General features: G+C 49.4%; 1 protein-coding gene across 1 annotated transcript in view; it reads left to right on the top strand.

The window, feature by feature from the left end:
- Positions 1-27,799, top strand: part of NXN (nucleoredoxin) — a 151,753-nt gene that overhangs the window by 109,410 nt on the left and 14,544 nt on the right. Inside the window, exons 2-5 of the mRNA XM_032322396.1 lie at positions 15,622-15,739; positions 17,343-17,476; positions 17,917-18,017; positions 19,838-19,944. Coding sequence (XP_032178287.1) covers positions 15,622-15,739; positions 17,343-17,476; positions 17,917-18,017; positions 19,838-19,944 — 460 coding nt within the window. The remainder of the gene's footprint in view (positions 1-15,621; positions 15,740-17,342; positions 17,477-17,916; positions 18,018-19,837; positions 19,945-27,799) is intronic.

Raw genomic sequence — 27,799 nt, 5'->3', positions numbered from 1 at the left:
AATACTTCATTGTAAAAATGTCTTTCCGGCCAATATCTTGGACTTTTGTGTTTCTGTGGAAACGCCCATCTATATTTCCTGCTTGGTTTTTTTTTTTCCCCCCCTTTTTCCTCCTAATGGCCAGACATTAACCTGGCAAATAACTACTATGTTTTTAAAAATTCTGCTGATGTTAAGCAAGCAGCAGCAGTTACCTTTGGAGATAAGAAATCAGCTTTCAGTAATTGGACATAAATTGTTGGTGGCTGACATCCTGTTGAGAGTGACAGAGACTGCAAAGACCCTCTGCTTAATTAACGATTTCATCTCAGCCCTTTCACTTACCCTGTTTCATAACAGCTCTGTTTTAGCAGAGAGATGTGGATCGCCAATATTTCTTTGTAAGAATTGGGGAATGTAATACTTTGTTCTGTATTTACTCCCATATTTCTTTCTATATTGGATGTAGAGCTCTGTTTTGTTTTGTTTTGTTTTCCTTATTCTACAAGAATCACTTGGATGCATAAATTCAAGGACATTTGTTTGCGGCTCTCATACATCTGTCTTGAATTTCATCTTTTCTACCCAGTCTTCTACTTTCCAAACAATTTACCTCCCTCTTTCTTTCTCCCTGCTGTTCCTCCTTTCACTGTGGACCCTTTCATTTCAAGAACTGGCAGAGGGGACCCGTGCAAGCCGCAATCCATTTCTATATAAAGGCCTTGGGGGGCATGGTGATCACAGCTTCTGAAGACAGGACACGACTCCTTTCACTCAGGACACAGCTGGTCCATGGCAGGGTAACTCCTGCCGCTCCTAAGAGCTGCAGCAGAGCCTGCCAAGTTCCCGGTGACATAATGGCATTCCTGTCATGGCCCAGTCCAGTCCAATTTACGGAGCACCTTCCTGTGCCAGGCTCTGCGCGGAATAGGCCCCAATGACTGTCCTCTTTGATCTCCCCCGCCGCCCCCACCAGACTGGGAAATTTCTCACATCATTGTAAATGTTTCCTTCCCTCCTCTTGTCGTTTGGCCCAGGCACTGCTGGCCTTCCTGAGGCAGGAAAGTGGTAACAAGGAGTTTAACTGGGCACTTGGAAAGTTCTGCCAAGAAACAGAGCTTTCCTGTAGCCAGTGTGTGTGTGTGGGGGTGGTTTGCACAGCAAAAAAACCCCCAATGAAATAATAATCAGCTGGGAAATGGAAAGGAGTGCTCTACTGAGTGCCAGTGGCCCCGCCATGGATCAGGTACAAACAGTGCTGAAATGCTAAACATTTCTGTAATTCGCACAAACCACACTTCCTGCCCCTGTTTTCATCTCAGGAGTGGACGTGGAAACGCTCAGCCTGCGCTGCCGGCCTGTGTGTCATAGCACTGGGGTTAGGAGGGGTGACGCCGTCGCCGTCCCAACTGACTAGAAGCTGCGGGAAGTTTCCAGCCTACCGGCCTGATTTGTTTTTGGAAAGCAACTTATTTAGTAGCTGTTTAGGAAACTACGGTGCACGGGGAAAAAGCAGACACCAGCTCGGCTTGTTGTTCATGCCGCATCTGTAGAGTCACATGCGAGAAGCTGAGAAGCTGCCTCTTTCTTGACCTGAATGTCACCGTCGTCACCATAATCATTTATGGAGCTCCGACTATATGCAAAAGTAACAGGAGATTTTATTACCTGGGAGGGATGTGTCTAGTGAAGGACACATGAGCCCGTCTTTTGATTTGGAGCCCTGTGAAGGTGACGGGAATAGGCCTTCTGGAAGGATGGAATCCCCTCTTGCTGTTGACTTGGCAAGTCACTTCACAGCCCAAAACGCCCTTGATTCCACGGTGTGCAATATCTGCCTCTTTCTCATCAGAACTTTCCACTGTTGTACATGCTTCGGGGGGGCTCTGTCATGTGCAGTGTTCATGTTGGATGTGTCATTCTAGTGCTGAGTGAGAGTAGAAAATCAGAGTCTGGAGCTCCAAGATCATGGCTTGTCAGCATCCCCAGAATGGAGGAGGCTTGAGGGGAGCCCCTTTTTTTTTTTAATATTTTTATTTATTTATTTGACAGACAGAGATCACAAGTAGGCAGGGAGGCAGGCAGAGAGCGGGGGGAGGCAGGCTCCCTGCTGAGCAGAGAGCCCGATGCGGGGCTCGATCCCAGGACTCTGGGATCGTGACCTGAGCTGAAGGCAGAGGCTTTAACCCACTGAGCCACCCAGGTGCCCCTGAGGGGAGCCCTTTTGTCGTGTCCGGGACCTTGCGCTAACACCATCACGGTGGTCGTCAGGGACGAGGGCTTATTCTGTTTTCAGATGAGAAAAGGCTTCTTAGCATGGATTTTTTTTTCTTTCTTTCAACAAAATGAAACAAACCCTGCTAACTTACTTTTTGCAAAGTCCCTTGGTTGGATTAGTTGAGGTGAATTGATGGTGTCTGCCACCTTCCAACTAAGGGCAAGGACTGGAGAGATAGAGTCCTGCCCCGACAAGCAACTTCCTCAGCAGAATCTCCACATCTACAAGCCATGGCATGGCACTCTTCCGTCCACATGGTCCTTATTTTGAGAGTTCCTTTCTTCCTTTTGTGTTTCCTTGCAACCTTCTGGGTCCTATAAAAATCTGGTGTGCAGACACTCAGGATTTATTTCTCTGTGGTATGAATTCAACATTCTGGGTTGAACTGGTGTGGTGACACGTCTCTCAAAGGAGGTGGCAGATTGGGGATCCCAGCATTCGAGTAAAAATACACTGCTCCCGGGGCGCCTGGGTGGCTCAGTGGGTTAAGCCGCTGCCTTCGGCTCAGGTCATGATCTCAGGATCCTGGGATCGAGTCCCGCATCGGGCTCTCTGCTCAGCAGGGAGCCTGCTTCCTCCTCTCTCTCTCTCTCTCTGCCTGCCTCTCTGCCTACTTGTAATCTCTGTCTGTCAAATAAAATAAAATCTTTAAAAAAAAAAATTTTTTTTTTTAAAAATACACTCTCCCAAAGAACGTGGGCCAACTTGAACTCTTTCCTGATTATATCAGCAGAGGAACCTCAGTGACACAAGCCGCAGAAGCCCCAGCTCTACCCCCTCATCCCCCAGGACCCTGGAGCCATTGCCTCTGGGACCAGGACATGATCTCTCAAGATTCCAGTCCGATTCTGGCTCCTCATCCTGTCTCATGGGCAAACTCCCAGCTTCTTTAATCCTTCTCCCTCTATAGCATTTGGCCCTGGTCTGTTATTACTAGCCACCCTCTTACTATTCCAAACCACTCTGCCCAGCTAGAGGTTTTTTGCACCAGATGGGGCTTTAGGAAATCCCCCTGTCAGCTTGTGAGAGCTACAGCATGGGGAAACAGAACAGCCTTTCCCTCCGTCTGTGGTGTCGGCCAGAAAGAACTTGGCAGCCATATGTTCCTTTGTACTCCCAACAAACTGCTCATCTCCTGGCCTGTTGAGTCATTAGGGCAGGAAGTTGTATAGCAGAATCAACGAACCTCTTTAATTAGTGTTACAAATGATACCAGGTTCCAAGGTTGCAAGCATTGAGGAACGAGATTCTCCAAGGCCACAGGGAACTAGAGCGCCAATGAACTATGGGCAGAGGAAGGAAAGAAATATTTTGCATTTCAGCGATTTTGAAAGGGCAAGAAGAAAATACTAACATTTTTGTGTTTATTTTGTGTTTATGTTGGTGGGCATCATTTAGAATCTTAATAATTTGTTGTTGTTGTTGATTGAGGCCGATCCCAAGGTGTGGCTTTCTGCAAGGAAGTTTGGTGACAGAGTTGGTTGTTGAGTGAGTTCTGAGAAAGAGGGAGGAGGAGGCCACTGGGCTTCAGCTCCCTGCGGACTTCTTCCGCTGCTGGTTGCATGTGGGATGCAGCCTCCTTCCCATGCTCTTTGTCACCAGACTCACAAGATGGGGGACCACTGCCGCTAGACCCGGGTCTCCAAGCTGTGGGGGACACTCCTTTTTTATTTTTTAATTTCTCATGCCCACACACATGGCCACCATCAGCCCCCCTTGCGCCTCAGGTGCTTGTGAGCGTTTCTTAGTCAATTTCTGTCCCTCCACAGAAAGAAGGGTCCACAGACTGGGGGGCAGCCTGCAGTGTCGTCTTCATTTCCACGAAGAAGGGGAGCTGTTGCCCCACCCCCAGCATCGTTGCTGGGGAAGTAGAGACTCCTCTGCTCTCCCTTCCTTTGTCGGGCTTGATCTGCTTACCTGCTGGTAGAAGTCCCCCCCCCCACACTTTTTTTTTTTTTTTTTAAGATTTTATTTATTTATTTGACAGAGAGAGATCACAAGTAGGCAGAGAGGCAGGCAGAGAGAGAGAGAGGAGGAAGCAGGCTCCCTGCTGAGCAGAGAGCCCGATGTGGGGCTCCATCCCAGGACCCTGAGATCATGACCTGAGCCGAAGGCAGCGGCTTAACCCACTGAGCCACCCAGGCGCCCCTCTTTTTTTTTTTTAAGATTTTATTTATTTATTTGACAGACAGAGATCACAAGTAGGCAGAGAGGCAGACAGGGAAAGAGAGGAGGAAGCAGGCTCTCTGCAGAGCAGAGAGCCTGATGTGGGGCTCGATCCTAGGACCCTGGGATCATGACCTGAGCTGAAGGCAGAGGCTTTAACCCACTGAGCCACCCAGGCGCCCCAGCAGAAATTCTCTTGTAGAATGTTCTCATCCTGGCTCCCAGCGGACCAGGGCCGCTGAGCTGTCCCAATCACCCAAGTCCATGACTCCCTGTTAAGTGCTCTTGGCAGTGTGACCATGTGCAGAGCCCTTGCCCTCAGTGGGCTTTCTGATGTACAACCTGGAAGGGCACATGTTAGACGTGTCCTCATGTGAGTGCTTGCTGGGGGCCAGGGGCCGTTCTGAGCACATACGTGCGTGATTCTCCCAGGAGATGGGTACGACCGGACTGTTTCACCATTGAAGAGCCAGAGGCTTGGAGAGACCAATCTGGCCAAGGCAGCAAAGCAAAGGTTCCAGTGGATGCTGTCTGCACCCAGAGCCTGAGCGCTTGCTGGCAACGCTGCTTCCCACCTTGATGCAGTAAAGCTGGGGGCTGCCAGAATGTAGCAATCCCCTTAAAGGATTAAGGGGTAGTGGTTGGTTTATGCTCAAGACCGTGTGTGGCCCTTCAACCTGGGAACCGGCTGTGCATTTGACAGTGCGCTGGAGTCACAGGATAAGGCAGAGGCTGGCTTGCTGTGGACGGGTGCGGCGTGTGCTGGAGGGCTGGCCGCTGCTGCGGAGAGACAGCTCTTGGATAAAAGGAAGCGCCATACCATTCCGCACCTCTCCAACCAGGGGCAGGGCAATTTCTGTTGTAAAAGAATTCATGCAGAGCAAGGTGAGGCTCACAAGAACTTAAGTCCGCACAGCACCAGTGAGTGACCGGCATTCCCTCACTCCGTCAGGCTGTCTCCTGGCCCGGTTCCCCTACCTGTGCTGCAAGTACTACAAGGCCAGAGAAGTCATTTCCTTCACCCCCTCCGCCAGCATAGGAACCAGCAGCTGACCTGGGCACTAATAAACAGGAGTTGGGGGGGTGGTCACCACATTTTTCTCCCGCTGCATCCCCTGAGATGGAGCAAACCTACCTCCTGCACCGTGTCTTCCTTCCTCCTGGCAGTTGCTGTAATCTGCCCTGGGCCTGGACAAAAGTAGTCATGGTTCTGTCTCCCCCCCCCCGCCACCCCCACTTTTTAAGATTATTTATTTATTTATTTGTCAGAGAGAGAGCGAGAGAGAGAGAGAGAGCGAGAGAGCGCTTGAGCAGGACCAGGGAGAGCGGCAGGCAGAGGGCGAAGCAAGCTCCCTGCTGGGCAAGGAACCCCATGTGGGGCTTGATCTCAGGATCCCGGGATCATGACCTGAGTCAAAGGCAGATGCTTAACCAGCTGAACCACCCAGACGTCCTGTGTTTCCATCTTTTTTTTTTTTTTTTTTAATTTTGGTAAAACAGATAAAAGGTAACATCTGTCAATGTAATCCTTTTCAACTGGTAAACGGTAAGATTCCTGAAGGCAGACCCAGTATTTCACCCCCGTCGTTTCTGTCTTGCAGAACTTTGATTCTTGCTGGGAGGCAACGAGAGCCAATATTGGATCCCATAACCCAGCTAGGTCAGCGATCCGTTGGTTAGAAAACTTACCGTTCTGATATTTAGAGTAATGAAGGATCAATTTTTTAATGTCACTCCAACCTAGTCTTGTCTTTTGTGTTTAGTACAGCCTTCAGTGGCAGAGATGATCCCAGAAGGAGGGTGTGTGGCGCGTGTAAGGCCTGATACCTGTGCCTGCGGGAAGTAGGTGGACGTGTTCTTTCCTGAACCTCACACTCTGTGACCCGTGGGGCATGGACCCTCTTTCTGAAGGAGCTATGGTGAAGGGAGCATTGATCATCACTCCAGGTTCATGAGTGCAAATCCTCGAGGAGGACTTTGCTTTCTCATCCTCAGCCTGGCCCGTCGCCTGCCTCTTTCCCTTGGTCTCACCTGCTGGTCAGTTCTCTGTGTTGGCTTTAGGCAAAGGAGAGGTGGGAAGATGAGGAGATACAGGAGTCCAAGGCCCCATCAGAGAAAGGGAGAAGAGCTCTAATTCCACCAGCACTTGTTTTGAACAATTTGTTCTTCAATATAAAAAGCCTTCTGGGGCGCCTGGGTGGCTCAGTGGGTTGAGCCGCTGCCTTCGGCTCAGGTCATGATCTCAGGGTTCTGGGATCGAGTCCCGCATCGGGCTCTCTGCTCAGCAGGGAGCCTGCTTCCCTCTCTCTCTCTCTCTGCCTGCCTCTCCGACTACTTGTGATTTCTCTCTGTCAAATAAATAAATAAAATCTTTAAAAAAAAAAAAGAAGAAAAAAAAAGCCTTCTGGGCCTCCAACTGTCCCAGGGCCCTGGGAAGAGTCTTAGACGTCAGGGGGCCCTTAGCTAGTGGTTAGCTAGGCGTCTCGTCTGGCTGGCCCCTCCACAGTGTGCCCTCCCTTCCAGTCCTTCATCCCACTTGGTCACCCATCATCCATTGAACACATAACATGTGTCCGGGCGTGAACTTGGCCAGCCAACAGCTGTACCAAGCTAAAATTTCAGTCACAGGACAGATCATGCTGGAATCATGCCTCAGGAACAAGGTTTTATCTTACCTCTTGGAGAGGGTTCTGCTGGAGCATTGAGAGTGATCCTGACAGTAGTGACAACAGCAACGATAATAGTAATTGATAGTAATCACAGCAGCTAACTAACCCTCTAGTACCCCATCCGTGCTGGCTCTGTCTAAGCACTTCATGGAACATAATCTAAATCTTCACAACTTCTAGCCAAAGGTAGAGGTATTGTTATCCCCACTTTTTTTTTTTTAAGATTTTATTTATTTATTTGTCAGAGAGGGAGAGTGCACACAAGCAGGCAGAGTGGCAGGGAGAGGCAGAGAGAGAAGCAGGCTCCCTGCTGAGCAAGGAGCCCAATGTGGGGCTCCATCCCAGGACCCTGGGATCATGACCCGAGCTGAAGGCAGCAGCTTAACCCACTGAGCCACCCAGGTGCCCCTGTTATTCCCACTTTGCAGATGAGAAAACCAAGAGAGAAGTGAGATAGCTTGTCTGAGGTCACCAACCAGTGGGTGGCCAGAGCAGAATTAGATCTGGGCCAGTCTGGGCTCCAGAGCCTATGCTAAATAACCTACAGCTTTATGGGCTGCCTCCAGATTGTGTGTGGAGGGCTTCTTTTCTCTCCGACTGTATAGATAATGAACTTCAGTAGTGTTCATTTAGGAAGGGTGGGGATGCTTTTAAGGCTTTGTGGTCAGCAGTTGGTGGAAGGGCACGGGGAAGCCTTGCCTAAGAAGGCTCTCCGACCTTGCCAGGGAGCTCGCTGATGAATTTTACATCTGTGTTAGCTTTGGGTTTGATCCCATAGATTTGCAGCAGCTGTTAAGTAAAAACTTGGACCCCCAGTCAAGTGCAAGGCCCAGACCTCGGAACGAGAGACAGATTCTGAGTCACCCTCCAGAGTTGGGGCTTCTCGGAAATCGCCAGGTTGCATTTCCCTGTGGCATCTGTGGGTGCTGACAGATCCCTCCCCGTGTGTCAGAAGCGCTTGGCTTTCGAGCGTGCCATTTTGCAGTTTGCCAGTTCCCAGCCCTGTCCCTTTTGATATTTGCTTCATTGTTTCGTGGGTCACTGGAGAAGCGTTCCTGGCCGGCATTCCTAGGATGATAGCTCCAACCACAGCCTCGGCTTTGCTAACCAGAACCAGCCGCCAGCCGAGGAACGGGAACTTTCAAGTAACTCAATAGCCCATTTTGTCATCCTTGTTGATTTCTGCCAAGCTGAGCTAATACTGTCTCCTCTGCCTTTTTTTTCCCATCTCATCTCTGTTGCCTTGCTTCTGAATCCGGTGGACTAGTTCTAAGCCCTTAGATCTCTGTGCCCAGAGGGTTTGCTGCGACCTCTTCTGCCCACATCACCTGGCCTCTGGGCAGCTCCGAAAGGAGGTGGCACAGCCAGTCCGACTGTCGTCGGACTGAACTCGGGGTGGACGTTTGGCCAGATGGTCACCCGAGACAGGGCAGGCACTGGATGTGAACATCACTCGCTTGTCTCCAGCTGCAGCCATGCCAGCCAGGGAGGCCCTGTCCACATGCTGAGGTTGCCGGGAGCCTTTTCTCTCCAGTGTCTGGTTCAAAGGCTGCGGGGATGGGGGTGGGGCACAGCCAGCCTGGGGTCCTCCCTCCTCCCCAGCACCTCTACCGCAGGCACACTGCGTTTGACCTCGAGGTCACCTGCTACAAGGTGAGGAGGCCAAGCTGAGAGTCCTGTCCGAACCACACGTGTCACACGTGTCACACGTGTCAGAGTTCTGAGGAACGAGAAGAGCAGAGTCCACGGAGTCTACTCAAAACAATTTCCAGATGCCCCTTGAAAATCTGGAAGTCCAAAACGGAAGGGCAGGCAGAGGAGGGGGGTGGGGGGAAGTCAACAGACCTCATAAACCTGGCCTCAAAATAGGTATGTGTTTTGGGGCACCTGGGTGGCTCAGTGGGTTAAAGCCTCTGCCTTTGGCTCAGGTCATGATCCCAGGGTTCTGGGATCGAGCCCCGCATCGGGCTCTCTGCTCAGCGGGGAGCCTGCTTCCTCCTCTCTCTCTGCCTGCTTGTGATCTCTGTCTGTCAAATAAATAAATAAAATCTTTAAAAAAAAAATAGGTATGTGTTTTGCAGAAGGTGCTCATGGCAAAAATACCACCTTGACAGAAGGAAATCCCATTTTCCAGGGAGTTCTATATACAGCCCACTAACTATGTGTTTGATTGATTAACTTTATAACAGAGCTGACAGGAAAATGTTTGGTTTTTTTTTTTTTTAAGAGGAAGCTGACAAGACAAGGGGGCAATAAGCATAAATTGGATGCAGATCCTAGTGACGTGTCCCATGTGTACTGTGCTTTGGTTTTCACAGCGTCTCCTCCCCTGTCACCTCACCTAAGTTTCAAATTCGACCCGAGGCGTGGGCATTACTGCTCCAGGCAAGCAGGCATGACCTGCCTAAGCTCCAGAACCGTGTCTCCTACTGACGCCCACTGAGAGGTCAAGGCCGGGAGGTGAACCGGGCCTGCTGGCACCCATGTTCATTCTGCACTGCCGGATTTCCTCCCAAGAAGGAGGAGCTCTAAGAGCGTGAGAAGGCCCCGACTCTGGTTCCTGTCTCTGATGAAATGCTCTAATATCACACCAGGAAGGAAGAGGAACTCCTTCCTTGGAGATCCTTAAAACTAAGTGCAGTCAGGGGCACCTGGGTGGCTCAGTCGGGTAAGCGACTGCCTTTGGCTCAGGTCATGATCCTGGAGTCTCAGGATCGAGTCCTGCATCGGGCTCCCAGATCAGCAGAGCATCTGCTTCTCTTTCTGAGACATCAGGGGGCCCTGTCTCATGCTCTCTCTCTCTCTCATTAAATATATGAATCTTTAAAACAAAGAAACAGGGTACAGTCGGCACTCCGTCCTGGGTGGTTCTGATCTTTAGCATCGTGAAGGCAGAGGATGAATTGGAGGCCGTGGGCAGTAGTCGGTTCGGACAGAGTTCAGGAGTGTAGCAGCAGCATGGGACCAGGATATAACCTCCCACTCTTCACTGTTACATCATCTCAGAGTTTAGGCAAATGCTGATTTTTATTAGAGGGAGTTTTATGGATGGGGCAATATCGTAGCTCTCTCGGTTGAATCAAGGTCAAGCCGTGCCCTACGAGGAACTCCCAAGATGGCGGAGGTCATCATCTGGGGTCCATAGGCCACTTGGGATCAGATATGTTGACCGGCAGCCCTCAGGGAGTTCACAAAATCTGTGAAATGACACACAGACTTTTTTTGTGAATGTGCATTTTTCTCCGGGGAAAGGATCTGTAGCTTTTATCCTCCAAAGTGTCCACAACACCAAAATGGTTATGAAACCTGCTTTAAGAGGCCTCTTTGAAAACCGTTAGTGGACTTGAGATGTCACACACACTTGAAAATACACAGGGGTGAGTCTTGGGATCATTTCTTCAAGCTCTGGCATTTCTCCTTTCCGGTCAGCATAAGAGAATCATCAAAGAGGACCTCTGTGACTTTTCTAACATAAGGTTCACTTTCTGACTGAGGTATCAAAATGGACATCCTTAGAAAGATCATTCCCGTGCCTTCTGCACTGACTCAGAGCAGGGCGGTCGTGATGCGGCAGCCCAAAAAGGACGCGCCTGTGCAGTCTGTGCATCACCTGTGAATGCCGGAAGTTCCTCAGTAAATCATTTTTCTATAAAATTATACCATGATGTATTAGTCTACAGAAGGATGGACTTTGTAGTGTCAGAGATGAGCATCATTACTTTCCACTGAACCAGTGGGCCTTTATTTGGAAACAAAAGATCCAACAACTGTGGATAAAACATAAGCCAAGACCTCCTGTCTCCCCTGAGCCCCAGTGAGAAAGAAAGGGGGGGCATATGTAGTAAGAAGGGAGGGAACGGAAGGGTTAGGGGGATTCTGAAGAGGTTTCTTACCTTTCCAAGAAGGATACTGAGAGAAAAGAATGATTTCTGATGATTAAGGGTGGGACGGAGGAAGATGTTCTAGTCCTTCTACCTACAGGAGGGACCCAGAACAAATTGGTTTTTTTAAATTTGTGCGGGGTGGTGAGACAGCATCTTTGTTCTTAGAGTCTTAAAAGGTATTGTACTAATGCCCATAGGGTATCACCCGGCAGGCCAGCCAACCTGCAGGTCCCCCTTTTATTATGTCAACTGGGGAATGGCCCTGACTCACACTGGGTTGGCTCAGCTTCTAGGTGCTAGGTTGCCTGGGTACCAGAAGCTACCTGTCCTTTAAAAAGACCTAGCCAGTAAGGCAATGCTTACATTTCAAGTGCAATGTGGGTGCCTCTATTCTAATCACAACGAATCTTCCATTTTTATATTTCAGGCTCACAGGCTGCAACTTACTTTAGGGTATAGTTGGGCTGCCCCTAAAGAAGGTCTGTAGCCAGATGCTCTTTGTTTGTGGGAGCCCCAAGGCCTGGGAAAGATGGTAGCTGGGATCCCTTAATAATAAGTGTGACCAGGGAAGATTTCTTCTAGGAAGCCAAGGATGGTTTAACCTTGCAGTTAAAGACTACTAATGAAATACATTGCAACAGATCAAAAGAATAACCATGTGGTCTCCTGGGTGGCTCAGTCGGTTAAGCGTCTGCCTTTGACTCAGGTCATGATCCCAGGGTCCTTGGATCTGGTCGCATGTCGGGCTTCCTGCTCAGCGGGGAGCCTGCTTCTCCCTCTCCCTCAGTGTGCCATCACCTCTGCTTGTGTTCTCACTCTCTGTCAAATAAATAAATAAAATGTTGGGGGTGGGGGAATAACCATAAAGTAGCCATCCATTCCTGGTCAAAAAGTTATGGGAGGCTTTTTTTTTTTTTTTTGTGGTGAAATAGACATGACATGAAATTTACCATCGTAACCATGTTTAAGTGTACAGTTCAATAGTGTTATATATATTCACATCAATGTGTAGCCAGTACCACCATCCATCCCTGTAACTCTTTTGATCTTGTAAAACTGAAATTCTAGGAGCACTGGGGTGGCTTAGTAGGGTAAGTGCTCGACTTTTGGTTTTGGTTCAGGTCATGATCTTAGGGTCGTGAGATCGAGCTGATACTCCCTTACGCACACGTTCATTCTCTCTCTCTCTCTCACTCTCAAAGAAGTGAATCAGTTTTTAAAAGAAAAACACTGAAACTGTAAACCCATTAATGCCACATTTCTTCCGTCTCCACCGTCCACCAGCCCCTGGCAACCACCATTATAATTTCTGTCTTTATGACTTGGACTACTCTAAGTACCTCATGGAAATGGAATCACACAGTGTTGGTCTTTTTGTGACTGGCTTCTTTCACTTAGCGTGGTGTCCAGAAGGTTCATTCATGTTATAGCATGTATCAGAATTCCCTTCCTTTTACAGCTGAATAATAATCGTGTAAAGAATATCTCACACCAAGGGCTGAAATTACATATGATAGTAAAAGATCTATCCATTACGATCAGGTAGAAAAGTTAGAGATGCTTGCTACTTACTGTTCTGTTCTGGAAATTCCAGCCAATCTAGTTCTATAAGAAAAGGAAAGAAATGGTATAAAAGTTGAAAAAAGAAGCTAAAGTTACCTTTATTTACAAATAGCATGGCTTTCTATGCAGGCTCCAACATGCTTTGAAGTAAGAGTATACTCTACATTCAAAAGTTAGCTGTTTTTCCAGCTCTGTCTTTCTATTTATGATCTCGATCCCACCTTCTGGCCTACTCACCAGCTTTGTTCCTGGATTTTTCCTTCTCATCAGTTTTTTCCTGATCTGGATTATTCCCAACAGCATATGTTAAAGTATCTCCCATCTATAAAATATCCACCCCCTGACCTCATCTTTAAAATATCCTCTCTCTGACCTCATCCTGTTTTTTTCCAGCTACAGTCCTGTGCCCTGCTCCCTTTACAGCAAAACTCTAAGGGAAAGTCGTCTGTTGTCACCACTTTAGCCTCTTCTCTGCCATTTTCTTTTTCCCTGTACAACCTTTCCTTTAATTATTGTCCTCTGCTAGGTGTCTCGTGTTGGCAAGCAGATTCGAGTCTGTCTGGTCCCCCTTCCCACTCCAGGTGTGTGTCCTGGACAGAGCAGCACCCAGGCCCTCCGTCTTCCATTCCCTCAGTCTTTCATCCTTGCATCACTGATTTCTTGACTGGTCAAGGTCGTGAATCACCTTGGTTGCCATATCTGCTGGTTGGTTCTCTGTCCTCATCAAACTCAATGTCTCAGCGGCATTTGACACAGGAGTCTAATCTCTCCGCCCCAAAACATTTCTACCACCTGCCTTTTGGGACACCAGAGTCTTCCTGTTTTCCTCCTCTGTCACTTGTCACTCCTTCTCAGTCTTTAGTGGGTGGCCCCTGTATCTGCCCGGGAGTGCCTTTCCATCTGTAGCCGTGTCCTATCCTTGGAGAATCTCATGCAAGCCCGTGACCCCTGAGAGCATGCAGGCAGTGATGATTTCCGATTTATATCCTACTCTGTCTCCTATCAGGGGTTTGTGCTCAAATGCTGTTTCTTCAAAGATAGCCTTCCCTGATCCCTCTCTGAAGTAGGTACCACTACCCCCCTCAGGATGCCTTTGCTCTTAGCCTGCTTTTTTCTTTTATTCAAGTATCTGAAGTTACTGCTCTAGTCTTGTTTGTTTTGTTGTGTGTCACACACTAGAATAGAAGCTCTGTGAAGGCAATGACTTCATCTGCCTTGTTCTTTCTTGCATCTTTTGTGCGGAGTTAAGGAAGGAAGTTAGTGCTAAGTTGGTAAGTGCCAGTTAGTATCTGTTGAGTGCATTTTAACACTCACCAGTCACAAAAAAATATGGGGAAGAAACAGTGTGCTTACAGTAGTGAGACATGAAATGCCTAAAGATCAATGAGTAAAAGATAAGCAACAAAAACAAGGCTTCATTTCTTCCTGTCAAATTAAAACAACAACAACAGCAACAACAACAAAAAACTAACACTGGTAAGAATACTGAGGAATGGGCTCTCTCGTTGACCGCTGGTAGAAATGTGAAGCTGTCCCAGCTTTCATTAGTGGTGAGTCATGGCTGATTTTTATCTTAACTTTTATGGTTTGCTACACTTCTCATTTTTTCCAGTCATTACTTTTCTTTCCCAGTAATTACTTTTCAAACCAGAGAAGTCACTTCATCTTCCTCCCTGCCCTCTTTCAAGCTTAAAACCTGGCTGGATCCTCGCACTAGCGAACTTTCGGAGCAAAACCCAGCAACAGGATGGTCTTGTTCTGTCATTGAACAACTTCTTCTTCTTTTTTTTTTTTAATTTATTTTATTTGACAGACAGAGATCACAAGTAGGCAGAGAGGCAGGCAGAGAGAGAGGGGAGGAAGCAGGCTCCCTTCTGAGCAAAGAGCCCTATGTGGGGCTCGATCCCAGGACCCTGGGATCACGACCTGAGCCGAAGGCAGAGGCTTTAACCCACTGAGCCACCCAGGCACCCCGAACAATTCTTCTAAACATGTAGACGCTGCAGCCTCTATCAGGTTTCTCTGGAATGATGCAGCTCTGGGCAGTGCAAACGACGTGCTCGAAGGGCTGGTTCCGAAGCCCACTGTGAAGGCGGGACCCAGCCAGTTGGAGGTGGGGTCGCACAGCCTTTCCTGCCAAGACTCAAGTCTCCACAGACAAGGGAAGCCCTCACACTTCTTGGTATATACCCCACCGGACTCCCTCGCTGCTCGGGATTGGATTGAAAACAGTAATCTGCTCTGTGCAGCTGCACTTCTGGTGCCTGCTTCCTTTGGACACATCCGTGCCCCATTCTGCCAATGCCCAGGCGGCCGGCCCCCTTGCCTGGGCCCCCGGCCCCCGGAAGGGAGGCTGCAGCTAAATCACCAGTGGGCCATTCTTCTGTTTCCCCTGGTTTCTTTCTTCTCTGGAGCCACCTTGGTAGTTGGACATTTTGTGTAATTATGTCGCTCTCTGGGCTTGGCAGTCAAGTTCCAGAGCGCCCAGTGGCCCACCTGAATGGTGTTCACCCCGATGGCTGGGAGCACAGGAAGGGAGCCAGCCCCCACTCAGCTCCGTGTCCTGGGCTGTTCACAGCCATCCTCAAGAGTCTGCCAGTAGACTGTGGGTTGTTTTAAGTGGCACCGAGAACTGAGGGCTGGGGCTGGCTCAGGATGCTGCTTCCCCCGTGTTTGTGGGTGAGTGGCACACACGGACACTGCCGGCGCTCCAGGTGCGGGAACCCAGTTATTTTTTTTATTTTTATCTTAACTTTTATGGTTTGCTACATTTCTCATTTTTGTCCCCTCTCCTTTGGGGCTCAGGGGGCACAGCAGAGCCGGGGAAGCAGGGAAGCGCCTGCACGCTCAGAAGGGTTGAGAGGCACCGACAAAAAGCCTCCCTTCCTGCCTGGGTGGGACTCAGATGCCCCTGCCCTGCCCCAGAGGGGCCCATGGGTGCATGGGCCTGCAGCTTCGCTTGTTGGTTGATCTGTACTTCAGTGTGTTCCGGTTCGTTCACCGCTCGGGCCTGAAGTGCACAAGGGACGCTGCAATTCGTGTGGCTTGGACTTAACCACCTGTTTCACTGTTCTTCTTACAGCTTAAACTTTGGAACAAATACCGCATTTCCAACATTCCCTCACTAATATTCCTAGACGCCACCACCGGGAAGGTTGTGTGCAGGAATGGGCTGCTGGTGATCCGCGATGACCCAGAAGGTAGGACCTTGGCGCGGCCATCCCGGACTCCCCGCTCCGTCCCCCTACCCTGATTCGTCCCCAGTGGCAGAGATCATGCAGATGAAATGTCTATGAGCGGGTTTACTCGGCGAGAGCGTATGGCCATGAGGAAGTTACAGTATTCTCCAGGTCACGGTTAAGATTTTTTAAGAGATCAGAATGTCCCTGCTGGGGGCTTTAATTCATGGGCCAAAGGAGATGGAATGGGAAAAGGGAAGTTTGGTTTTGAGGGCTGAGTGAGAAGCCATGAGAGCCCGGAGACGGACTTCGGTGCTGTGTCCATAGTAACTGTCACCTTAACAATTAGAGGCGGACTCGAAGGTTGTGGGCTTTTTGTCTTTTTAAACTCTCACCATCGCAAAGTCACAGTCTCTGTGTCACTCTCCTGGCCCCGGAGGTGACTGACCTCATTTCTTGGTGCTGCTCAAGTCCCGCAGCGTAGGCCTTGCTGACTAGCCGGGTGAGCGGCTGAGTGCTTATCACCGTCCTGCTCACTGGCTGTCCGAGCTCTGGTTCTCTCCCTGCCGCACTGGAGCCCTCAAGTGTCGTGAGGTCTTCCCTTCCTCAATTCCTGATTAGGGGATTCAACCCTGGTCACGGATTCTTCCGGTAAAAATTTCACCTGCTTCAAAGACTAGCCCTCAGTTAAAACCCAGGCCTGGTAGAACCCAGTCTTCACTTTCTCGGATCACACACACACACACAGACACAAGCGCATGCACGCACACGCACACACACTCTCTCTCTCTACTCTGAGCTGGTTAAAAATGCAGAGTTCCCAGCCCCACCTCCAGAGATGTTAGGGTCCCTTTGTTTTGTGGTGGGCTTGGCCACTTGCATTTTTAACCAGTCTGTGCTTCTCCCATCTCCCCAACCCGAGGCAATTTCTGAGGCAGTGGTCCACGGACCACCCCGTGAGAAAACACAGTTCTGTTGCTCTTCCTGCCTGGGGCTTACGTGTCATCAGAATGTAGAACATCTGGGTTGAGTGAGTTTTACTCTTTCCTTTGACTGGATTTAATTCTCACTGGGTTCCCCGGGCCCCAGCCCAGACCAACCGCATCAGAATCTTTGGGGGTGGGCCCCAGGAACATCGTATTTTCAAAAATTCCCTGGCTGACTCTAAAACGCCGTCAGAGTTGGGAGCTGCGGAGGTTCCAGGGCTGGACTTGAGGAAACTCCACGAGGCAGTGATTCCCCAGCCTGGCCCAGCATCAGAGACCTACCCGGGGAGTCTCTTTGGCCATGTTTTGGACATACCTCTTCAGCCTTAGCCCCAGATTCCAAGACTCGGAACGTGACCCAGGCTTCCGTAACTTTCCAACCCCCAACCCTGCCCAATAGACGGGCCCTGTGATCACCTGGGTTCAGGAACCACTGTCTCAGAGGTAGGTGGGGCTCTGCCACGAATGGATTCCACCTGTGTCCCTGTGTTTTAGCTCCAGAGTCTACGCTTGTGTTAACAAGTACTAGTACTGTTTGATGGTAACGCTGTTGGGCTGTGCCTCTCCGAGGTCTCTTGGGCCAGAGGCGGTAAGGAAGAATCTTAACAACGTTCTCACCATCTGTTGCCTGTTTTCAGGTTTGGAATTCCCTTGGGGACCTAAACCCTTCAGGGAAGTCATTGCAGGGCCCTTGCTTAGAAATAATGGACAGTCCCTGGAGAGCAGCAGCCTGGAGGGGTCTCATGTGGGAGTCTATTTCTCCGCACACTGGGTGAGTGTTCAGTCCAGACGGAAGGGAGCGGGGATGTTGCCACCAGGGCCCATCGTGGTGGGCTCTTGGAGGTGTTACTGCTCGGGCACGTCTCCCCAGTGTTCTTACCTCCTCCGGCACCTGACGCATTGTTGGCATGTTACGGGCGCTTATTATTATGAATGATGATGGCAGCAAGAAGATGACTTCTTTTGACTGGTCTGAAAGGATGGTCTTCCTGACCCATTCTGATGAGGCTTCCAGCAGTCTCTATGGGGGGTTTGTTTGAACTGCCGCCCCTTGGCATGCCCTGTGTGGGTGGGATACGCCCGTGAATAAGCTGGGTTTTGCTCTCCCAGTCCTATTTGGGTCCTGCTTACCCGGTCTCTCTTGGCAAGTGGCTGGGAAATGGGAAGGCCAGACCCAGCGTCAGGCTGCAGGATCCCCCTTTCCTCTTGCAGTGCCCACCCTGCCGAAGCCTCACCCGGGTCCTGGTGGAATCCTACGGGAAGATCAAGGAGGCAGGCCAGAAATTTGAGATCATCTTTGTTAGTGCGGACAGGTAATGCGAGCTGGGGTGTGTGGCTATGTGGTTCCCTTTTCCAGAGGTGGTTAACATGCGTTTCTCTGGCCTTACCATCTCCTCACCTCCCAAGGGTAGAGTGTGGAGATGGGGGTTGGGGAAGGCTTATGTGGGATGATTGGCAAACGGAGAGATACATTTCAGATTTCCTCGCACAACTGTCTGAAGGGGAGCCGAGAAAAACCTGTCCTTGCTGTAAATATTGAGGCCTGTCCACTTCCAGCCTGGGTCATTAGAGATGAGGATGTGATTTTCTGATGTGTTCAGCGTTTTGGATTACGATGAAAGGGCTTGGAAGGGAAGGATGGGAAGGAAAGAGCCAGAGGCTCATGAAATTTGACACCTGTCTGGAATGGCTGTGCCATAATTTCCCCTCACTCTGGCCACATGCTTGGCCTTGGGGCTGTCCTAAAGACAATAAGGGTGAAGTCTACTCCGGGAGCATGTCAGGTCCTTTTCACTGCGACTTCCTGTGCTTCAGGCCCTCTTGTTAGTTTTACTCATCAATGACCCTCCTTCATCACAAAACCCCAGGTCCCATTCAGACCGAGCTACCAGGTGCTCCTGCTTCTTAAGTCCCTGTTCACAGAACATTCTCCAGGATGCCAGCACACCGAGGGCCTTCTGTCTCTTTGTTTTTGTTTTTTAAAGATTTTATTTATTTATTTGGCAGAGACAGAGATCACAAGTAGGCAGAGAGGCAGGCAGAGAGAGAGGGGGATGTAGGCTCCCTGCTGAGCAGAGAGCCCGATGCGGGGGCTCGATCCCAGGACCCTGAGATCATGACCCGAGTCGAAGGCATTGGCCCAACCCACTGAGCCACCCAGGTGCCCCCCTTCTGTCTCTTTGAAGTCGGCACTGTGCCATGCTCCATCCCCAGATCCCCATCTCTGCATGGGACTGGGGATTAGATTTGAAGGCATAACCCATGGAGCAGTCGCTTTTTTAAAGCTTAAAAAAAAAAAAAAAACAATGGGACACCTGGGTGGCTCAGTGGGTTAAGCCGCTGCCTTCGGCTCAGGTCATGATCTCAGGGTCCTGGGATCAAGTCCCATATCGGGCTCTCTGCTCAGCAGGGAGCCTGCTTCCCTTCCTCTCTCTCTCTGCCTGTCTCTCTGCCTACTTGTGATCTCTCTCTCTCTCTGTGTCAAATAAATAAATAAATAAATCTTAAAAAAAAAAAAAACTTTATTGAAGGATCACTTTCGTACAATTCAATGATTGTTGACCAGTGTATGTACCCTTGTAATCAGTATAGACATTTCCATCATCACAAGGTGCCTTCTCAGTCCGCACCCTCAAACCCCAGCCCCGGGGAGCCCCTCATCTGCTTCCTATCACTGTGGTTAGATCTGTCGTTCCTATAGTTTTTTTAATACATGGAATCCCAGGCTTCCGCTTGGTTAATAGTGTGCTTATATACACTGTCATACGCACAGACTAGAAGTGTCATGGCAATGCAGTGTCCATGGACACCTAGGCTGCTTATAGAAGTGCTACCTATCTCTGCTGATAAATGAGAAGTTGGGCCGGAGTTCAATTGCTAGGACCCAGGGAGCGGGCTGCTTGGAATGGCCTAGTTCACATCTGCCTGTTGTGAGGAGGCTGTTGCTTCTCCGTGTACACCAGAGGGGGTAGAATAGTCCATCGCCCCCTGACCCCATAATCTGGTATCCGAGGAGCACAATAGGGGCGCCAAACCTGTGGAGCCCCGGCTGTAGCTTGGTAGCAGGCAGGGAGGACCCTGCGGTGGTGCTTTTGGGGATAACCGAGCCTTGCTTCCATGTGTGTCTCTGTAGGTCCGAGGACTCATTCAAACAGTACTTCAGTGAGATGCCCTGGCTAGCTGTCCCCTATACTGACGAGGCCCGGCGGTCACGCCTCAACCGGCTGTACGGAATCCAAGGTAGGCCTTCCTGACTCCATGGGGCTCCCTGAAGACTTGCTGGACTGGCTCACCACACCTTTGGCTTTTCTTTTAGAGGGAAAAGGACATCTTTATTTCCATAACTGTTCGTGTTCCTGGCTGTCTTAAAAATTATATGCTGTGAGTTCTACGGTGTGTAAATTATACCCCATTAAAGCCATTGTTTTTTTGTTTTTGTTTTGTTTTTGTTTTTTTTGAAGTACTTGTCCAGGCGGAACAGCCCCTTCTCAGCGCCTGACCTCGTGTGCTCTGATGCAGTTGGGCGGTGGAGCCCTCAATCCCAAATGACGTGGGCAGAACACTATCCTAAGGGTACCTGTCAGACAGACCTAGGAATGGTCTTTGGTTCCATCAGTGAGACTCTGAGTCTCCGTTTCCTCATCGCTCATTATCATGATCTGAGCCTCAGTTTCCTTATCCACAAAGTGGGCCTGATAAATCCCTGCAGCAAGGAGTCTCTGGGAGCATTCTTAGGGTAAGGGATCTAGAGCATTTTCTCGTTCCTGAGGCACAGTAGTGAGGGCTGAGTGGCTGGGACTTGTAGGTGAGAAAACTCATTTCCTGAGAGTGTTGAAAACTAGGACTTAAAGTACTAATCATGTGTGTTTTCTGGGAATAACAGTTATTAAATGAGGCAAACTGTGTTTTTATTCTCTATTATGTGAATATCTTCTTCCCAGCCTTCACCCGGCTGGCTTTTCTCTTGATAAAGCACTTAACTGACCTATTAAGAATTAAATGCATCCTTCTATGTGAGTTATAACTCAATTTTAAAAAAAAGGATTAAACTCATTTCCTTGGTAGCCATAGTACCAGGTCCCGGTTGCCCTAGGCAGACACAGCTAATATTTGAGTTCTCGGTGCTTCTTGTGTTATAGGGAGTAGGAGGGGGAAGAAAAAAGGCAAATCAAAATTTAGCCACAAATTCCACAGCTTAGAGGGGACTCATAAGGTTCTTTGAGCTTTTTCTTTACCATTTAGAGAAAGCATATGGCTTTGTTTGGAGCTAAGCTTTAAAAAAAATGAACAGTTAATTTTAAGTCAGTCCTCCGTTCCAAACGCACATAAGAGGCCTCTAGGGAGCTTGTGAAAAGGCAGATTCAGATTCCCTGGGTCTGGCTACGAGTGGGGCTGAGGTCCTGCCTCTCTAGCAAGCCCCCAAGTGACACTGATGCGGGTGGCCCAGGGACCACACTTTGGGTATTGATAAGCTAGGTCTTACTGAAGCTAACCCTTCAGGATTGTGGAGGCTCATGCCTCGCTTTAAAAAAATGAAATCAGTTCCCAAACAAAAGCTAAGTGATAGATAGGAATTGTTTACTGGTCCAGAAGGAAGGGTACTGGGTTGAGTGACTTTAAGAAAATATCACAAGTTTATTTCCTTCTCGCACTCTGTTTGCACAGAGACTTAAATCATGCGGGCCTTGGTGTAGGAGCAGCATCTGTCGAGAGGAGTATCAGGAATGACCTTTGGCTGGTGGTACTGAACAGAGGGTTAAATTGCCCCTTTGTGAGGATAAGTGAAACTTCAGGTCTCTGAATTCTTACATTCATTCATCTGACAAGTTATTTACTGAGAGCTGGCTAGAGGAGGTCTATTCTTCTGGGCCTGGGAGACACAGTCTCGAGTAAAAACAGACCCCATCCCTACCCACAGGGTGCTTACAGTCCTAAATGGGAGGCTCATACCCCATCAGTCAATTGTACAAATAAATCTAAGTGCAATTGTGAGTGCTCTGAAGGAAGGTGTCCCCAGTGCCAGCGGGGCCTGTAACAGAGAATCCAGATTGGCTGGGAAGGTAAGAATGTTACATTCAAATGGAGATCTGGAAACCATAGGAGTTTTAAATGTAAAATGAAGAGAAAGAATGTTATCAGCAGAAGACACAGAGGCCCTGCCGGTGTACGGCTACTGGGAGAGAGATCCAGGGCAAGGGTCCTCTGCAATCAGAGTATGACAGGGAAAGGACAGGGCTGGAGGGTTTTGAATGTTTTCCTTGGTCCCCTTTGTTCACTTAAAAAACACACCTTAGTCCTAGGATTCAGATCTTCACCCCAGAGGTGACTCTGTGTGTCGCTTAAAGGAGATGTGACAGTCTTACTTTTTTTTCTAAGATTTTATTTATCTATTTGTCAGAGAGAAAGAGAGAGAGAGCGAGCGAGCACAAGTAGGAGGAGAAGCAGCAGGCAGAAGGAGAAGCGGACACCCTAGTGAGCAAGGCCCCCCTTTGCAGGGCTCGATCCCAGGACCCTGGGACCATGACCTGAGCCAAAGGCAGATGTGTAACCCACTGAGCCACCCAGGCATCCCATCACAATCTTATTGTAACTGCATAGTGGGAAAGGGGTGCAGTCAGCCAGTGTGAATGTCCCTCAGCCTCAGTCCCTGGGTTGTGACTAGATGTTCTTGAAGGGGCTCTAGGTGAGACCTACTGGTAGGCTGGGTAGTTCCAGAGCTTTTCTTAGTGATACCTAGATTTTGCTGCCCTTAAGTGCCCATGTTTACATGCAGCTGTACCCTGCTTCTTCTGAGGACCATAGATTTCTCATCTTGGTCCTTGCAGCAATACAGAGACATTCCTGAGTTTTCTCTATTCTCTACTCCCCCTATACACCAGCAGGCGTCTTTGATATGTGTCTGCCTCTGACTCCCCAACAAAGGCCCTTCAGTCATGTTTTGGCTTCTCCTGCCTCCTCTCTTCCAGCTTCTGTACGTGTCTGTGTACATGCATGTATTCACACACAAATGTGCACAAAACGTGACTCTGCGACATGCTTGGGCCGTGGAGCATACCCTCACATATGACCGCGGAGGCATCTTAGAGGTACATACCAAGAAGGATCTCAACTCTCCTACATCTACCAGGCCCGGAGCCTCTTGGATCTTTGCCTGGGGCATTGTTTCCTGTTTCTCATATTATTCCACTTTCACTGATACCACCTCTCTTGTCTAGGCCACCAACAACTCAGTCTTGTCTCTACCTTCCACTGAGTGAACTTGAACTAGTTCTTATCCTCAGTAAAATTGAGAGGCTTCAGCGTTGGGCCTTAATAAATATTTAACAGATTAACTTGAAGGAAAGGGTTAAATTTCCTTTTACAATAGAAAAGGTAACTTTTGGATGTCAAAAAACTTAAACAAAGGCAACCAACAATATTAATAACATGTATGGCAAATCGTCAATATCTTTAATAGAAAAAGAGATCTCCTTAGAAAAAAAGAGAGAATTGGGCACCTGAGTGGCTCAGTTGGTTAAGTCTCTGCCTTTGGCTCTGGTCATGAACCCCGGAGCCCTGCTTCTCCCCCTGCTTGTGCGCGCATGCGCTCGCTCTCTCTCTCTGTCAAATGAATAAATAAAAGCTTTAAAAAAGAGAATTTAGTAAAAACTATGTATAGGATATGAGGCAGGCAGTTCATCCAGGGCATTGGCATGATAGGATCATATCATTTTCATATGACATGAGAAACATTCAGCATAATTTACTTCCTTGATTTACAGATGAAAACACTGAATTTGTATCTATCTCATTTGCAAAGAACTCCGAGCACCCCGATCCCCACTAAAAGAGAATCCCTGTGTAGGGAAGAGAGCAGACTGCTAGTAGAAATGTAAATCAGGACAAACTTTCAGGAGAGCAATTGGCAATATACATCAAAGGCCTTTAAAAATCTACAAAACCTTTAATTTAGAAATCCCACTTGTAGGAATTAGTGCTCAGGAAATTATCCTATAGTGCCCGGCAGAAGCTGAACTTCTCTTGAGCAAGTGGTGGATTTTTGTTTTTAGTTTTTTTCCTTCATCTTTTGTGTATGTTGAATTTCATTATGGACCACATTTTCCACCCCCCGTAACCCCTAGAAAACCCAGAGCTGAATTTGTTAACCACTTTTAGCAACTTTGCAAAACTCACCTTTTTTGTTGCATGCCCTTGACCCTGTTAGCTTCATTTACTCTTCCTGTTTTCCCTTCAGGAGGATATTTTCATCTGTTTTTATTGGCTTATATCACATACTTTTTAAGCAGTCTCCAGTCCTTTTTGGAAGAAAGGCAGAGTAGGTTTAAATGCATGGGAATCTATTTCTTGAACTTCCGCTAACCACCAAGCCCATGCACTGAGCTCCGTGGGAAATAGGAAACCAGAAGAGTAGCCTGGTGCTGCCCTTGAGTGGACAGGAGGAGACTTACATTGGGGGATAATCTCAAGAGCAGAGTATGATGATGTCTTGAGGAACTAGAAAGTGTTGGTCCAGTAAGTGCCATTTTGTATGAGGGCTTAGAAGGCTGCCACTTGCCCCAGCCACCACAAGGCCACTCCATGCAGAGGCACATTCTTTCCCAGCCCGTGCCATCAATGAGCGGAATCTTTCCTTCCCGAGGTAGAGCCCTTTACTGGATGGGGAAGGTGGGGGGTGGGACGCAGGTGTTCCTGGCAGTCAGTGCTAAGGCTGTGGAATCACTTGAAACTAACAATTACCAAAAGATGGTCTATATCATGCATAGTCACTTAGGGTGGCAGTCTGTGCCCTCTCTCTCTGCTCCGTGAGATGCCTCTAGGGACCCTGGGGAAGTGTAGCAAGGGTTGGTACAGAACAGCAGTCTCAGAAGGAGAGATCACAAGCTGCACTGTTCAAGGTTGCCCTACAGACTATTGGGCAGGGCACAGAAGAATTAAATGGATCACGTTCTGCCTGCCTTCGGCCAGCAGAGAAGGGAACACTCAGATTCCGCAGCTGCCAACCTATAAATATTACAGACGTAGGAGCCGCGGTTGTTAGGTGTGGCCCGGGCAGCCGGAAAGTGGCTGCCCACGACTGAGGAGGAGGAGAATGGGGACTTCTCGGAGACACGTTGATCTGGCACCAACTCTTAAGGCCCTGGCAGTGTGGGGATGAGAAGCACGCATGTGGTGGGGACTGCAAGGGGCTCTCAGTTAAGGACCAGCAGGCTGACCTGGAGGGGCGCTGTGTGCAGGCGCAGCTAGCCACGGTGAAAGAATGAGATTCAGGCCGATCTTAGCTCCCACCAGCGAGCGTCCTCTGCCTCAGGCTGGCCTGCTGCTGCTCATTGGTTGGCTCCCTGGTATACAACCCCCTCTGCCCTCTGTGCTAGTCTCTCTTCAGAGTGGACCTGTCCCCTCTCCGAGCCGCCTGCTTTCTCGCTCTCAGGTGTATAGTCTCCCTGGCACAGTGTTTGTGCTGACTGCCTCCTTGATCATTGACCTCTTGGGCGAAGCCTTAGGACACATTCCTGAGGGCATCCTGGCAGGCATTGCCAGCTGAACTTGATCTGTCTCCCTTTGGCCCCGTCAAGCCAGACACGCACTAAGGCGCAGTGACCTGAGAGTGTGGAAAGTAGTACGGGATCCTTCTCAAGGCAGCACCTAGTGACCAGCTGCGCAGCGGAATAATCTGAATTCAGATGAGACTCTGGCTTGGAGCTGTTGAACCAGGAAGGCTTCCTAGAACAGGTGGCTCTGGAGCAGAGCCTTTCAGAGTGGACGGGATTTGGATAGAGAATGGCGAGGGCAAAGGTCAGAATAGGATGCCTGTAGTGTACTGTAGGGCAGAGTGGGCAGTAAGTCAGTGACACCACCTCCTAGCGAGCCTCGAGCACCATTCCGCACATCTTGATCTTGACCCTTTGCACCTTGGAGCCTTTTGAAAGTTTTGATTAAAGTGGTGATCAGTGCCATAGTGACACTTAATCTAGACTAGAAGAGAAATCCCAGAGGCAGATCATCCGCTGGTACTTATGGTGAACACAGTGAGCACCCCCTGTGACTTGGCCTCACACTGGGACTCGTGATGGACCTACCTGTGGGGAGAGGGACAAGTGGCCCATGTGGCTGCTGCAGCCCAGAGCCCATCCCCCTGTGTCTTCCTCCCTCCAGCCTCACAGGGCCACTTACAATCTTCTACTTCATGGCATTGTTGGGGAGGCGGGGTTCCGCGTGCATCAGGGGTCTGGTTTCTGTTGGAAGTGCCTGTTGTTGGTAAGTTCTTGTGCAGTAGTCTGTACTGATCTTACCAGCCAGCTGTAAGTACAAGTTTCTTGCAAGTACAGACACTCCTCGGGGATGGCACAGGTTCGGTTCTAGACCCCATGCTAAAGCGATACCTCAGTAACAGATTAATTTGGGGGTTGCTGTGGGATGTTGTAGTCATCCAGGGCCAAGATGGCAGTGATCAGGGAGGAAGAATGGCAGTGGGGGTGGTAAGACCGGGCAGGTTATTGACAGAATTTGAGGATAGAGTCTTAGAGTTTGCTGACAGATTTGATGTGGGGTGTGAGAATGAGGGAGAGTCAGAGACGGCTCCATGGCTTCCTGCCCAAGCGGCCGGAAGGAGGCAGCCCCCGTCAGCGGAGTTGGGGGAGCTGTGTGCGCTGGGTGTGGGGCATGTGGCCAGCAGCCGTATGGAATTCAGTTGAACGGTAGCTTAATTCTGACCATGCTGCGTTTGAGATGCCCATTAGACACTCAGCTGGTGGTGTGGATTCAGCAGTCTGGCACTGGGAGGGAGACGGGCCTTGAGGTAGAAATCTGGCATTTTCCAGTTGTCCCATAGTTCTAGATCAAGCCTAACATGGGCTGAGGTCTCGTGGGAATGACTGGGGATGTTGGCAATCCACTGACCTCCCTATTCTCCTCTCGCTTCATTTGCTTTTGTTTTCAGACGCTTGGGGCTACCCCTGAAATCCTTTCCCCTTCCCCCTCTCCTTCCACATCACCCTTCTCCTATTTCCTGCCCCTCGGTTTCTTGGGTTTCTCCTGCATCTCCTTCGCAGAGGCTTGGTGCTCTAATACACCTGGAACGCCAGCATTCCTCCGCACCAGGTTTTCCTGCTTCATCCCAGCATGTTGGATGCACCAACATAACCCTGGGAACCTTCCAGAAGATCGGCTCCACTAGTGGGATTCCTCCCCTGCCTAGAAGCCAGCCCTCATGGCTGTGGCCTGGCTTCCAAGACTCTCTGGAGTCTGGTCTCAGATACCTGTGCAGCCCCATTTCTTACTGCTCCCCTGTGAACACTCTCTCCTCCTACCCCCCAGCCCTGCCATCTCTCCTGGCCTGCTGCCCCAGTGCCTTCCCTCCAGCGCAGACCTTCCTCTTGCGGCCTCCCATGCTCATGTGATCCCTTGCCACGTGTCCCGTTCCCGTGTGTAGCTGCAAGGGCTGACTCCTTTCTTGTGGCTTGGCTGCTGCTTTAGGACAAGGAGTGGGGACATGTAAGTTCCAAGCCAGGAGTTCTTTTCCTTCCTATCCTCCTTCCTCTCTTTCTTGTTCACTCAGGCTTTGCTTCAGGAATCATTTCTTGGGCATCTCCCGTGTGCTGCAGCCGGGGCGAGGCGGCCGAGGGAAGCAGAAGGCAACAGTGAGGTGCCCTGGGCCTGGCACCCGAGCCGCAGGAAGTCTCTTCCCGACTCGCAGAGGTTGCGTAGGTCCATCATCCGGGCTCCTTGCCCTCCACCTAGGATGGTTTTTGCCTTTGGAGCCCTTGTAGTTCACGTCCGTAATGTGGTATCATTTCTTGAGTCTTGGAAGCAGGGATCCCTTTGCCAGGTGCACCATCTCTTGGTTGGATTTTGCTTGTTTGCGTCTGAGGGTATTTAAATGCCTCCAGTCCAGCTCTGATACCTATGACCTTGATGGAATTGTCGATTCTTCTCTACTCATCATAGCATCATGGAACTCTGAAAATTATTTTTGATTGACTCCTGAGTATTTTCTGAGCTTTGTTTGACTCTCTGGTTACAACTCCAAAGTCATTCAACAGATGTGTTTATATGTATGACTGTATATTCTGGGCTCTTTTGACTTTTTAAGTAAGCT

This window comes from Mustela erminea, chromosome 18 (assembly GCF_009829155.1).
Source record: "Mustela erminea isolate mMusErm1 chromosome 18, mMusErm1.Pri, whole genome shotgun sequence".
Classification (NCBI taxonomy): domain Eukaryota; kingdom Metazoa; phylum Chordata; class Mammalia; order Carnivora; family Mustelidae; genus Mustela; species Mustela erminea.
Note: the sequence above shows the minus strand (reverse complement) of the source record. Positions and strands in the feature narration are given on the sequence as shown.